Source organism: Ceratotherium simum, chromosome 40 (genome assembly GCF_057802395.1).
Source record: "Ceratotherium simum simum isolate JZ-2026a chromosome 40, ASM5780239v1, whole genome shotgun sequence".
Lineage (NCBI taxonomy): Eukaryota > Metazoa > Chordata > Mammalia > Perissodactyla > Rhinocerotidae > Ceratotherium > Ceratotherium simum.
This window is the reverse complement of record NC_141939.1, coordinates 1317973-1332910: the sequence shown is the minus strand read 5'-3', so window position 1 is coordinate 1332910 and position 14938 is coordinate 1317973. Positions and strand designations below refer to the sequence as shown.

Sequence of the window (14938 nt, the reverse complement as noted above, 5' to 3'; positions counted from 1 at the left end):
CCCGGCCCTGAGCCCCGCCTCCCCGCCCGACCGCGCCTCCTCCCTCCGGCCCAGCGCGGAGGCCCACCTCCACGCTCTGACTCGCCCGCCCCTCCTCTTCACGCTCCGGCTCCTCCTCTAGCTCCACGCCTGGGCCCGGCCCTGAGCCCCGCCTCCCCGCCCGGCCCTGAGCCCCGCCTCCCCGCCCGGCCCCGCCTCCCCGCCCTGCCCTGAGCCCCGCCCCCCCGCCCGGCCCCGCCTCCCGGCCCGGCCTCCCCGGCCCCGCCCCCCGCCCGGCCCCGCCTCCCCCGGCCCCGCCTCCTCATTCTGGCCCAGCCCCCGAGGCCAGCCTCCCCGCCCGGCCCCGCCTCCCTAGTCAGGCCCGGCCCTGAGCCCCGCCTCCCCGCCCGGCCGCGCCTCCTCCCTCCGGCCCAGCGCGGAGGCCCACCTCCACGCTCTGACTCGCCCGCCCCTCCTCTGCACGCTCCGGTTCCTCCTCTAGCTCCACGCCTGGGCCCGGCCCTGAGCCCCGCCTCCCCGCCCTGCCCTGAGCCCCGCCTCCCCGCCCGGCCCCGCCTCCCCGCCCTGCCCTGAGCCCCGCCTCCCCGCCCGGCCCCGCCTCCCCGCCCGGCCCCGCCTCCTCGCCCTGCCCTGGGCCCCGCCTCCCCGCCCGGCCCCGCCTCCCCGGCCCCGCCCCCCCGCCCGGCCCCGCCTCCCCCGGCCCCGCCTCCTCGCCCCAGCCTGGACCCCTCCACCACCTCCCCGTCGGAGCCGCGCTGCCCGGACCGAACCCGCCCCCGCGCCAGGTGCGGGCCCGGGGCGTGGCGGGCGTCGCGGAGCGCCAGGTGCGGCTTCCGCGTCGACATGGCAGCCGACTGCCGCGGGGGAGCCTGGCTGCCGCCGCGCCGCCGCCTTCCTGCCGGGGGCCCGCTGCTGCGCGTCGGCCTCTGCCTCCTGTGCTGGGCCGCGGCGGCGGTGGGCGCCGTCCCCGAGCCCGGGCTCTGGGCCGCCACAGTCAGCGACGTAAGTGGAGCGTCGGGACCGAGGCGTGGCGCGTCTGGGGCCCTCAGGGCCCTCCCGGGGCTCGCTCGGCCCCCCGGGCCGGGACCCGGGCTTGTTCCTCTGGCCTTCGTGCTGGGCCTGCTCGGGGCGCCCTGACACGCTCCCGGAGCCTATTGTCTGTTCTGGGGGGAGCGCCCCCTCCCCCGGCCCGCCCTGGGCTGTGGGAAGATCGGTCACGCCAGTGCATGGGGTCGGCTCTCCTTTCTAAGCGCTGCTGCTGATCTGGAGGACCACCTTTCCCGCACTCCTGGTCCCCCTTTCTGCCCTGACGTGTCCTGGCTAGATCAGGTCCTCATTTGTTCAGACCTGAGCCCCGAATCTGGGCACTCCTAGCGGCATGTTTGGGATCTGACCCCTCCTCGGGCCCGGCTGCAGCCACGGGGCCACACCCGTGAGGCCACAGGGAGGACGTTCCGGGGCTTCAGTTTGGGCATGAACTTAGAAAGCCCCTGTGCCGCTTTCGGTTTTCCCTTTAAATGAGAAGGGACCATGCGTTAGCCGCTCCCTCTTCCTGGGTTCCTGAATTTCTGTAGGGTTCCCATCACAGTTCCGGGAGTGGTGGTGTGGAGATGGGGCGAGATGTGTGATGGAGTGTTGGAAAGTCCAGTCTGGAGGCATGAGTGTGTGGAAACTTCCTTTCCAGGGCAGGCCGTTTGAGAACTTGGCATCCAGTAGTTACGTGAGATGATGTGGGAGGAATGCAGGGGTAGAATTTTGGAAAATCTCGCTATAGAGGGACAGGAAATCGGGAAGAGGCGTTATCTCCTGCTTTTCTAGAGTCAGCTGACTCATCCAGCTGTTTGAGATGAGTATTTTCCACGCGTATCGAAATGATGTCGATGTTCTCAAGGCAAAACTTATAATTTGATTTCCTCAGTTAGAAAAAGAAAGTAGTGCCAGAGACTACAATACTTCTTACACCATAAAAGCTACACAGACAAATGCAAGTAGGTATCTTTGTGAATGTTTAAGGCCCAGTACAACCATTTCTTCCCGGATTCTTCTGGGTCGGTGCCCCATTATGTGTGCCAGTGATATAGCGTGCATATCTCTGTTATTGAATTTCTCTGAACAGTAAAAAGCAAAACTCAGACAACCACACTCATGGTTTCATGCTGCTTCTGTAGTGAAGGGGCAATATCATAAACGAAGTCAGAATAAACAATATTGGAAGTGAATCAGCTGCATACAGATTATGAAACTACTTGACCATATCTGTAAAGATCTTCGCCAGGTGGTGAGACTCCGAAGGCCATCGAGAGAGAATGGCTTTGCTTCCTGCATGAGGAAGAGAAATTTTTCCTTGGGTCTCACATGATCTTTAGTCCTGTGTGACTCAGGCCAGTAGCAGTCCATGAAGCCCTTCTTTGCAAAGAACAGGCTGATTTTTTCCCATTTCAGGTTGTCAGAACTGTCCTTCAGAACAGGAAAGGAAAGTGGGGCTTGCTTTCTTTTGTATTGCAAATCTCTCCAGAAGTGGTTCTTTTGATTGTAAAGGTCAGCAAATAGTTTGAGCACCTGTTGTGTGCCATGCACTACACTGGCTATTGCTGTTGCAAAGGTGAATTTTAGGCAACAGCCCCTTCTCTCAAGAAGCTCATGCAATAGTAGAACAACAGAGTGATGAGTAGTAATTAGATTCTTGGGTAATTGCTTGAGTAAAGAGTATTCTTGGGATATTACTGGAGCACCAGGAGGGTCACCAATCCAGCTTTCTGGAGTCAGTGCCTGGCTGGATCTTAAAAGATGGATAAGGGGCCAGCCCGGTGGCGCATCGGTTAAGTGCACGCGCACGCTCCGCTCCAGCGGCCCAGGGTTCACAGGTTGGGATCCCAGGCGTGCACCAACGCACTGTTTGTTAAGCCATGCTGTGGCGGTGTCCCATATAAAGTAGAAGAAGATGGGTGCGATGTTAGCCCAGGGCAAATCTTCCTCAGCAAAAAAGAGAGGGATTGGCATCGGATGTTAGCTCAGGGCTCGTCTTCCTCACAAAAAAAAAAAAAAAGGTGAATAGATGTTACCTTGGTGAAGAAGAATGAAGGAGTGGAGCAGCAGTGGTGCAGGGAATTCTTCGTGTTTCTGCCGAGTGAAATTCTGGCAGGAGTGATAGAGGGGACTCAGGTCGCTGTAAGCCTTCCAAGCCTGAGCTTGGCTTTGAACCTGTGGCCAGGGGTCTAACCTCAAGGACCTGTGGGGGCTGGGGCAAGTCATATCAACGAGTGGAGTGAGCTAGGTTCAGAACCGGAGGTGGTGTGTCTAGGTGCGGTAGACTACAGATTATATGCCCCTTTTGGCAAGCTAGGCACATTTTTGTTTAAAGTGAAGCAGAGATCCATATTTTTATTGCATCAACTAATTCAAAACTTTAAAAAAAGGCCCCTTGTGGATCAAACAAATCCCATTTATAGGTTGGATTAGGCCCCCAGGCCACCAGTTGCAACGTTTGGGTGTGAATGAGGGAGAGTCATGGAAGGATTTTAGATATAATGCTAATCACTGTGGCTGCTATCTAAGGATGAATTATAGGCTCAGATCTGGAGGCATAGGTACCAGTTAAGTTATTGCAGAAGTGGAGGCAGGAAATGTTGAGGGCCTGGGTTAGGGCAGTGATGGCAGGAATGGAGAGGAAGAGCTAAATGTGGGAAGTGTTTGTGACGTAGAGTAGGCATGCCTTGGAGATTGGGGGATGGAGATGAGGGACTAGAAGGAACTATGGCTTGGGTGACTGGTTGGCATCACCTACAACCAAGGTGGGCAGTGTAGGAACGGTTGGGGAGGAACAGAGGAATGTTTCTGGTTTAGGGCAGGTTAGTGTGGAATGTCTTGGACATCCCAGTGGACATGACCTTTAGGCAGTTGGGTATGTGGTTCGAAAGCTCAGAGGAGGAATCCAGGCTGGTGGTTTTATTGTTATTGAAACTGTGTTGGGGAAGAGGGAGAGGTTATCAAGAAGAGCGGCCTGTGTCATCAGTGTTTTCCTTTTGTTCCTAACCACTTATTCATTTAACATCCCTTCTCACAGCATTTTTATTCTTGGTGAGGGCAGACGTTAAATAACTGACTGATACGTTATTTATTTCATTTTAATTGTGGAAAGGGTTGTGAAGAAGGCTGGGTCCTAGAGACCATGTAAGGGAGGACCTGGCCTGGTGTGGGCCATGGTGGAAGACTTCCTGAGGAGGGGACTTTTGAACTGGGCTTGGAGGGTAGGAAGGAATCAAGTAAGTGAAGAAAGAGTGACAGGGAAGGGTTTTTAAGTAAGTTTTCAGGTTGACTGCTAAGGTCCTGAGGGCAGGAAGGAGTGTCATGCTTTTGAAGGACTGAAAGAAAGGTAGTAGAGAGGTGAGCATACCTTGATTATGCAGGGTCCTGTAGGCTGCAGTAAGAATTGGTCTAAGTACACAGTGGTAACCACAACACTTTAGGGAGAGGGATGGTTGTTTTATCAAAAGTACAGTCATATAGAGAGAGAGCAACTGCAAATTGCTCAGACAGATCTGTCACAGCAACAGTAATTGTGCAGTGGCAGCAGCCCTGTCTCCTTCGTGTTGCTGGTCCCAGCTGAGATGCTAGGGGCAGGAGCATTCCAGAGCCTCATATTAACTGCAGGGAGTAGGTATGCGGGACAAGGTCTTAAGCAAGTGAGTGATGTGATCAGATATACGTTTTTAAGCAATAATCACTCTGGGGACCGGCCCGAAGGAATAGTGGTTAAGTTTGCACGTTCTGCTTCTGTGGCCCAGGGTTCGTGGGTTCACATCTCAGGCGTGGACCTACACACTGCTTGTCAAGCCATGCTGTGGCGGCGTCCCACTTACAAGGTGGAGGAAGGTTGGCACAGATGTTAGCTCAGGGCCAATCTTCCTCAAGCAAAAAGAGAAAGATTGGTGACAGATGTTAGCTCAGAGCTAATCTTCAAAATCAAGGCTAATCACAAAAAAAAGAAAAAAAATATCACTCTGGCCACAGAGAGGAGTGCCAGGATTAGAACTATATATATTTTCCAAGGTGAAACTAAACTCTTAAACAGTAGAGAAAAAAATTTTTTAACAGAATCTTTTTATATTTCCTTGTTTTTCATTTTAGAAATCAGGACCTTTGGTATTTAGGAAAACTATGTTTAACTCTACTGAGATCAAGTTTTCTGGTAAGTATAGTAAACTAATATACTAATATAACAATATATTATAAATGAGTAATATCATGTAATATATTATAAATTTTTATATTAATTTAATGTAAACTAATATAACATTATAATATATATTATAAACTAGGCAAATATTTTGTTTTTAAGTGGTTCTAACATTTTAAAGATTTCTTTTGTTTCAGTCAAGTCTTGGTTATTTTCAAGAATGGATTTTTCTGATCCTTCTCAGAAAATGTAATATGATCACTCTTTAAAAATTATAATTAAAGTCTAATACAGTAGACTTCAGCAAAAAAGTATTTGACTTCTGTGAAATTTGACTCTGAGTCTCAGCTTTTAAAACTAGATAAATTCCTTTTATGAATATAATGAAATGTCATGATTGTGATAAAATGTTTATGCCCCTGAAAATTTTCTAAATATACACATGATCATAGTATGGAATAAAAATTACTAGACACTGACATTTTTATTAGGATTTTAGGGCTTATGGAAGTGAAAGTGTTTGTTAGGGACTGTGTTGTGTATGTAAATACTGATGTGCGAGGGCTCCCGAGTTAAGGTTTTCAGTATTTTTAGTGGGTTTACATTGGATCATATTTACTGTGATCTAACTCCTCTTAGTGTTTCCAGTAACTTGACTACGTAAGTTGGTTTCCAGGGTTAAAGTTTTAGGATAAGGAGTAGTTTTTTGTTGGGTAGAGCAAATTCCTGGGGATTCAAAGCCATGCCCCTTTTCTCTGTCACACCGTGCTGTGATCATTTGTTGGGTGACTGCCTTATGTGGGCCTTTGCTGAGGGCAGTAGGCCAGCCATCAGCTAGAAAGCAGAGGTGGTTCAAAGCAGCTTGGTGATATCATAGATCATCAGTAATGATAAGAGCTTGGTAAGAGGAAATTGAAGTCCAAGGTGGGTTAGGAAAAAATTTTGGCATCTAATTGCTTTAATGAATTCATATCTCCGTGTCTAGACAAACAAGATTTAAAAACTGGTGCAGACAAAAAAGTTACCTGGGGAAAAAGAAGTTATATGGACCAGTGAAATACAGAATTTGATTAAAAAAAAATCAATATGTAGTGTCTGAGATCAGCTTAGAAGTAGACCACAATTAAGACAGTTGTATTGGGCCGGCCCCGTGGCTTAGCGGTTGGGTGCGTGCGCTCCACTGCCGGTGGTCCGGGTTCAGATCCGGGTGTGCACCGACGCGCCGCTCCTCCGGCCATGCTGGGGCTGCGTCCCACGTGTAGGAAGGATGTGCAGCTATGACAGACAACTATCTACTGGGGCTTTGGGGGAAAAATAAATAAATAAAATCTTTAAAAAAAAAAAAAAAAAGACAGTTGTATTAACATATCTATAGAAAGAATGAGGCAGCAGAAGGGAGTTAGGAGCAAAAGTATAAAAAAATAAGGATTTAGTCAGGCAAAAGTTGGCAGTGTCCAATAGCGTCAATGGGAGAGAGGTCTTCTTGAACTGTGACTATAGCTGCGACATGTGGTGGGCAGATGGGGATGCAGCATCCACTTGAGCCTCCTTGTGCTGGGGCCATGCTCACCAAGCAGCCTTCTCATCACCATTGGGCATCCAGGAAGGCATGCTGAAGGGAGAGAGTCAGTTGATCTTTACGTATCCACTTTACGTTACTATTCATTTTAAGTGACTAATTGGGCATTCTAGTTTATATACGACATTGGTGATGTGGTAAAAGAGTGAGACTGAGTAGCTCTGTTCCCACAGAACCAGATTTTAGTGCCTGCAAAGCTAAGAATTGGTACCTTGGATACGTGTCCATGCTGTCTGGTGGATCAGACATCTGGCTTTCCCTTAGGTGACCCCTCTTTTGCTGCCACATTCAAGATGCAATCATGTGGAGCCATTGTTGAAAATCTCTCAATGTAATTCACTATATTAACAGAATAAAAGAAATACACCATATAATCATCTCAATATATACAGAAAAGCATTTGAAAAAACTCAGCACCCATTCATGATAAAAACTCGCAGAAAACTGGAAATGGAAGGAAACTTCCTCAACTTGATAAAGGGCACCTGTGAAAAACCTATAGCTAACGTACTGTCAGTTCTCTCCAGATTGATCTATAAATTCAATTAATTGCAATCAAAATTCAAGCAACTTTTTTTTGTAGAAGTTGACTAGCTGTTTCTAAAATTTATATGAAAATACAAAGGACTTAAAATAGCCAAAACAATTTGAAAAAGAACAAAGTTGAAGGGCTTTAACTATCCAATTTCAAAACTTAAAGCTACGGTAATGCTAACAGTGTGGTACTAGCATAAGGATAGACATAGAGAACAATGAAGCAGACTACAGAGCTCAGAAATAAACCCATGTATACAGGGTCAGTTGATTTTCAACAAAGTTGCCAAGCTAATTCGCTGGAGAAAGGATAGTCTTTTCAACAAATGATGCCAGAACAACTGGATATCCACACTGAAAAAAATAAATCTCAGCTCTTACCTCGGATCATAGACTTAGATACTCTATCCCCACCCCACCTCTGTGTCCTCTCCTTCTGGGGCTCCATTTACACATATGTTAGACTGCTTGATATTGTCTCACAGATCACTGAGGCCTTGTTAATTTGTTTTCAATCTCCTCTTTCTGTATTTCATTTTGGATATTTCTGTTGCTTTGTCTTCAGGTTCAGTGATCTTCTGCAGTATCTAATCTGTTAATCTCATTTAATGAAATTTTTATGTTGGATATTGTATTTTTTTTTAATCTCTAGTAGTTTGGTTCCTTTTAAAAATATCTTATTTCTCTCCTCAGTATTTTCATATTTTCCTTTATGCCTTTGAGCCTATGGAAAATATATATAATAGCTGTTTTCACATTCTTGTCTGCTAATCCCATCATCTTTGTCATTTCTGTCATCTTTATCCTATTGACTGATTCATATCATGGTTATGAGTCAAATTTTTCTGCTTTCTATATCTAGTGTTTTTGTTTGGATGGTGATATTGTGAATTTTACATTCTTGAGTGCTATGATGTTATATTCTTTTAACAACTTTGTTCTGGCAGACAGTTAAGTTTCTTTTGGGTCATTTCAATTCTTTCCAGTTTTGTTGTTAATTTCTTTTAGGATGGATCTGGAGTAGTCTTGACTGTAGGGCTAATTTAGCACCACTTCTAAGGTGTGACCCTTCTGTGTCTCTCCCGAATGCTTGGTGTATTTAATGAGGCCTCTCCACTCTGGCTAGTGGAAAATCCAAGTTCCCAGCCCTCTGTGAACTTGGAGAATAGTTGGGCTTCTCCCTATGCATGGGCAGGCTGCTATGCAGCCATAGACTCAAGGGGATCTCTATACAGATTTCTTTTACTCTTTCTCAGCGCAGCTCCCAACTCTTGGGTACTCTGCCCCGGAAATTTTACCAGCCTCGGCCTCTTGAACTTCAGTCTCTGGGCTCAGTTTGGGTTCCCTCTGGTTACCAGCCTTCAAGATGACTCCCAAGAATCCCTGCCCCCTGGTATTCATGACCTTGTGTAATCCCCTACTGTATTGTATCAAGGTTGATTTGACCAATAAAACATGGCAGAAGTAGTGTTGTATCACTTCTGACCCTGGGTCTTAAAAGATAGCATGGCTGCTGCTTTACTCTCTCTCTCTGATGACTGTCTCTGGGGGAAGCCAGCTGCCATGTTGTGATGACACTCTTACAAGAGCTTTCTCTAATTCTAGACTTAATCCTTTTCAGTCTGTCTAATCATGTTACCCTCCTACCTGAAACATTTGGTGGTGCTTTGTAATATCTGATGTAAAGAAAAACTCCTTAGCAGAGAGTAATACCCCTTAGGAATTTTCTTTAGCACTCCTCTCCACCTTCAGCCCTTCTCTGTTCCCCAATCTGTGTTCTGACTATAGCACACTGTTTTCAGGTGGTCACACTTAGGCTGTGCTCTCACTCACCCTGGCCATTTGCATATACCTTTCCACCGTCCTTTTCACCTGGCTAACTCCTGCTCGTCCTTTGTGTTAAGGGTCTCCTCTTCCAACAAGCCTGCCAGTACCTCATTCTATATGCTCTCCTAGACCATGTTAGGTGCCCTGCCTGTTTAATTGTTAGCCTTTTCCTCCCCCAGTACCTTTTATGTCAAGGACAGAGATTGTTCTAGTTTACCATTATGTCACTTCCTGGCACACGAGGGGTGCTCACTCAGTCTTTTGTGAATGAATAACTCAGTGAAGAGAACAGTTTTAGAGTGAAGTAAACAGTGACTTAGCATATCCGGCTACTCAGTTGATTTTAACACTGGACTTAGCGTAGAGATGAAATAAATAGTAGTATAGCAACTTTTGTTTAACTGTAATAATTTAATTTAATGAATTTATCTGTCTCATTTTGCAGTGACTTTTTGGAGAATTAGATAATATTTTACTCATTGTTTCATTAAAGTAGCCTATTTTAAGTTGCATTCTTGAAACCTTAAGTTTATATTAGAGTATATATGTTATTATTGTTATTAAAAGAGACTTTCTTTTTCTAAACAGTTAAGTCATTCAATTGTTCCGGGCCTGTAAAGTTTACCATACAGTGGTATTTGGAGTATTATACCTGTGACAATGCCTATGCTGAGCTGGAAGTAAGTAAAACACAGATTTTTAATGTATGTAAAGCTATGAAGGAAAAATTATGAGCATAAAGATTTATTAGCTCATCAGGTGAGGAGGCTGGAAATAAGACTGTAGTTTTAGAAGTGCCTCAGATTTATTTTGAGACTTAGGCAATAAATCCTTTAGTTATGTCTAAGTATATGCTTTCTGAGAAGAATACACATCTGTTAGTTTCCTTGTCTCTTACGAAAAATGTTAGTAAATGCTTAAATCAGACGTGTAGGAACTGTTGATAAAGAGATATGTGTGTCACATACAAATAAACGTCAATCTAATTTAAGGAAGAAATATAAAAGTTTCACTTCATTCAAAAAATTAGTAATAGGGAACCTAGAACTTTAGTGAGTACAGGTAGATTTAGTGAGTAAAAGTAGATCTCAGAAAGAGGTGAGGATCGGAGACATCGGGGAAAGGAAGGGGAGAGTCTGAGGGGAGGAAAAAGAGGCCGGGCTCGGGTTTCTCCAGCCCCTGGCTCTGGTCCTGGGCCCCTTCCCCTGGAGCATCCACTGGGCTCTTGTGTCCCTTATTAAGGCCTTTTGACGTTTCTCATGATGGTTGCTTGGAATCATTTCCTTTTCAGCTTATCTGTTATCTCTTGGTTCCTAGCTTGACTAATGTGTGGGTTTCCATACATTTATTTGTATTGTCTTTCCATTTGGGGTGAAAGATGCCATTTTCCTCTATACTGCCTTTTTGACTTTATCCCTAAATATTTTACCCCTTCACACTAAATACTTCAGTGTGTATTTCCTAAGAACAAAGATATTCGCTTAGATTATACAGTACAATTATCAAATTTAGGAAATTTAACATTGATACAATACTACTATCTAACAAACAGACCTTATTTAAAATTTTACCAGTTTTCCAGGGCCGGCCCCATGGCTTAGCAGTTAGGTGCTCACGCTCTGCTGCTGGCGGCCTAGGTTCGGATCCTGGGCGTGCACCGACGCACCGCTTCTCCAACCATGCTGAGGCCGAGTCCCACTTACAGCAACTAGAAGGATGTGCAACTACGACATACAACTAGCTACTGGGGCTTTGGGGGAAAAAAAATAAATAAATAAAATTATTAAAAAAAAAAAAAAATTGCCAGTTTTCCAATAACATCCTTTTTAACAGTGGTTTTTTTGGTACAGGATCCAATCCAGGATCACATTGCATTTCTGCAGTGATTTTTTTTTTTTTTGGTCTTTTATGACATGACATTGATATATTTGAAGTGTACAAGCCATTTAATTTTACAAAATGTAATTTATGTCTGATATTTCCTCATGATTAGATTCAGGTTATATTTTTGGCAGGTATACCAGAGAATACTGGTTTGTCCCAGTTTTGGCGATGTTAACTTTGATCAGTTGGATAAGGAAGTTTCTGCTAGGTGTCTCTACTGTAAAGTTACTACTTTTCTAAAAGATAAAAACAACAGAAAACAAACACAGAGAGACAGAGAATGGATTGGTGGTTACCAGAGGGGAAGCCGGGAGGGAGGAGGGTGCAAGGGATGATTAAGCGCATGTGTGTGGTGATGGGTTGTAATTAGTCTTTGGGTGGTGAACAGGATGTAATCTATGCAGGAATAGAAGTATAATGATGTACACCTGAAACTTATATAATGTTGTAAACCAATGTTAGTGCAATAAAAAAAAATTTTAACTTCCAAAAAAAATGTTACTACTTTTCTTTTTGCTATTAACAATAAATTGTGAAGAAATACTTTTGTATTTGTATGTAAATATACTGTTTTTTCATCAATCCTTCTTTTAACATCCTTTAATTCCTGCCTGATGAGTCAGTTGTTACTATGATAATTGCTGAATGGTGATTTTCTAATTCTTTGTTTCCTTCTACATTTATTAGCATTCTACTATGATGATGAGCTCTCTCTTGCCTGTCTGTCAGTCAGTCAGTCATCAGTGTGGACTCATTGATTTTTACTTTGTTATATGGGTTATAATCTATTAGTATTTTTATTTATTTTGCTGAAATTGTCCCTTATTTGGCCAGTGGGAGCCAACTTAACTTTTTCTTGATGACTGGGAGCTGCCATTATGGGCATGGTTTTATTCATCCATCTAGGAAGCAAAGAACCTCAGGTCACTGATGTGTAAATAAGTGTCTCCCTTGTACTCAGTTGGGTTTGCCATCTTTGCTTTATGTTGCTAAGTGTTTGGTTTATCTTTCCTAGTAGTCAAATATTGCTTTATTTCTCTGTAAAATCTTTTATACGTGGGATAAAATGGAGGTAGCTCCAGGACAAAGTATGTTTTATTTCTCGATGAACCATTTCCTTGTGTTAATATCTTAATCACTTTTCTTACTGTAAGATTATGCTTGTATTATGTATTACTTTGTCTGAGCACATTGGAATGGCTACAACGTTATGATCACCTCAATTATACTTAAAATTATATTCAAAACTTTTTTCTTTTCAGTATTTTGTTCTACTGCATATTTTCACTGTTCCATACTGAATAAATTTTTGGTATTATTTAGATATAAAGTTTTACTTCTTGGATAAGAAGTCTGGAAATAAATTATAACATAGAATTTTACCTTGGATAGGAGCTGTCACAAAATCATGACAGTGTTAATAAAGACTTTTGTCATTATTTCAAGAACATCGAATGTCGGACAACAAAAAATGAAAACTTAGATTGCAGCAGTGATTTACAGGTGTTTCCCTCATTGAATGTGAGTATCTGTCTTGCCGTGTTAAAATAGAATTTATTTTACTCCCAGTAAATACAAGCATCAGCTCTAATTCCGTTTTATCAGTATTTTGATAAAGAGAAGTGCTTAATTTGTGAATTTTTAACTTTAGTTCTTTTGTGTGTATGGTAGTCCATAATAAGTAAAGTATTGGCACCATTGTTGTATTTCTTTGTGCCCCTTTGCAGCAGCATTCATGAAAGAGGATCCTTTTATCTTCCTTTCATGATCTGCTGTCACTTCCTCTCTCTTCTGTCCACTCAGTCGGACCTTTGCCCCCATCATTCCATCAAAACTGCTCTAGTCAAGGTCACCAGTGACCTCCGTGTTGTAAAATCCAGTGATCCGTTACTCTTACCAAAGATCTGTCGTCTTACTTGACTTACCAGCATTTAACACACTTGAACACTCTCCTCCTTTATGTATTTTCTCCTTGCTAGCTTAGAAGATTAGATTCTAAAATGTTAACAGCAACCATCCCTTGGTAGTGAGGCCATGGGTCATTTTAACTTATTTTTTGTTCTGTAAATTCTGAAATGAAAATATATCTTTATTAAAAATTTTAGGGGCCAGCCCAGTGGCGCAAGCAGTTAAGTGCGCTCGCTCCCCTGCGGAGGCCTGGGATTTGCCGGTTCAGATCCCGGGTGCGCACTGACGCACCGCTTGGCAAGCCATGCTGTGGTGGCGTCCCATATAAAGTGGAGGAAGATGGGCATGGATGTTAGCCCAGGGCCAGTCTTCCTCAGCAAAACAAGAGGAGGATTGGCAGATGTTAGCACAGGGCCTGTCTTCCTCACACACAAAGAAATAAAAATAAATTTAAAAAAAATTTTAAAGGAGTTGTTTAAAAAATTTGTGTTGAAGTGTAATAAACATATAGGAAAGTGCGCATATCAGAAGTGTACGGCTTGATGAATTTTCAAAACCTGAACACAGCCGTGTAGACCCAGATCAAGTACAGAACATTTTAGCACCTAGAGCCCCCTTTTATTTACTAATACCCTCCCCACCCACAGTAACCACTATCCTTATTAAGGAAGTAATTTTTCAAAAGCAGGATTTTGTTACCATGTTTGGGGTACAATAAGATTTGTTCTCTGGTGTTCAGCTTTCAAATATGTATTTTTTTCTTAAACTATTTTTTTCTTAATTATTAAAACTATTTCCCCATAGAAATGCAGCAATATAAAATGCGTTTTTTTCCCCAGAATAAAGAACTAATAACAAATATCAGAAATGTTTCAAACCAGGAAGGATCAGAGGTGAGTCATTTTATTTGTCTTTAAATCAAATATATACAACTTAGAGTAAAACTGAAAAGAATCTGCTGATGGATGGATACTTGTAGAGTAATATAAAGTAGGGTTATTAGGATTGGGAAAGAAAAAAGAAACATTATTTAAAACAGTATATTTTCTTGCATATGTGTATATGAATTTTGTATATACTTGTTTCTTTGTTTTTTTAAAAAATCTCCTGAAAGTATAATTTAAAATTAACTTCTATATAGCCTTTTTTTTCTTTAAAAAATAAAATTCCACTTTCAGATGCCCAAATGGGATAGTATGTTTCATCGTTAAGGATGTAAAGAAATAGGGCCGGCCCCGTGGCTTAGCAGTTAAGTGCGTGCGCTCCGCTGCCGGCGGCCCGGGTTCGGATCCTGGGCGTGCACCGAGGCACCACTCCTCCAGCCATGCTGAGGCCGCGTCCCACATACAGCAACTAGAAGGATGTGCAGCTATGACATATAACTATCTACTGGGGCTTTGGGGGAAAAATAAATAAATAAAATCTTTAAAAAAAGGATGTAAAGAAATAGAAATCATGAGTGGAGCGTGGGCACAGGGGCGGGGAGGTTGGTATTTTGGGCAAATACCAAGAGTCAGAAGACCAAGAGGTCGAGAGGGTTGGAAGGAGGGTGTAGGGACTGAAAGCAGGTTTAGGAGAGCTTAATGTTTGCTTTTATACTGTGAGTGACTCTTCACATTTCTGCTTTTCTTCACCCATCTTAAAGGGTAGTCTGACAGTGGAAAGGCATTCCTTCTACAGTGGCTGTGATGAACTCTCTCTTGGCTTTGCACAAACTCTGTCGCAGATGGAGGATTAGGAAATGAAGGAAAAGGATAGGAAATATTCAGGACGGAGGAATGTGAAAAGTTTGGTTTAGTTGTGTGGGGGTATTGAAGGCTTCATAGGCATTACAGTGGGCAGTGTTAGTCCTCAGTGGGACTAAACTAGTAACATAATACCCTAAAGAATTTAAATAATTTAGCATATATAATGAATCTGAGTCATTTCTAACAATGTTATCTGACTTCTTCCTCCCTGAGTTCAATTTTAAAAACACACATTGAAAAACTGAATGCTTGATGATATTAGGATAAAATATGGGAAGAGTA

General features: G+C 43.6%; 1 protein-coding gene across 3 annotated transcripts in view; it reads left to right on the top strand.

Annotated features, from left to right (window-relative positions):
* Positions 1-770: 770 nt before the first annotated feature.
* TMEM87B (transmembrane protein 87B) overlaps positions 771-14938 on the top strand; it is a 60103-nt gene continuing 45935 nt past the window's right edge. For 2 of the 3 annotated variants that reach the window (XM_087426101.1, XM_087426100.1), the window contains exons 1-5: positions 772-1002; positions 5128-5188; positions 9705-9796; positions 12393-12521; positions 13748-13801. In XM_087426101.1, coding sequence (XP_087282227.1) covers positions 844-1002; positions 5128-5188; positions 9705-9796; positions 12393-12521; positions 13748-13801 — 495 coding nt within the window. In that variant the 5' untranslated portion in view covers positions 772-843. Of the gene's footprint in view, positions 1003-5127; positions 5189-9704; positions 9797-12392; positions 12522-13747; positions 13802-14938 lie in introns of all 3 variants that reach the window. The other variant, XM_087426102.1, reaches the window with a different exon arrangement.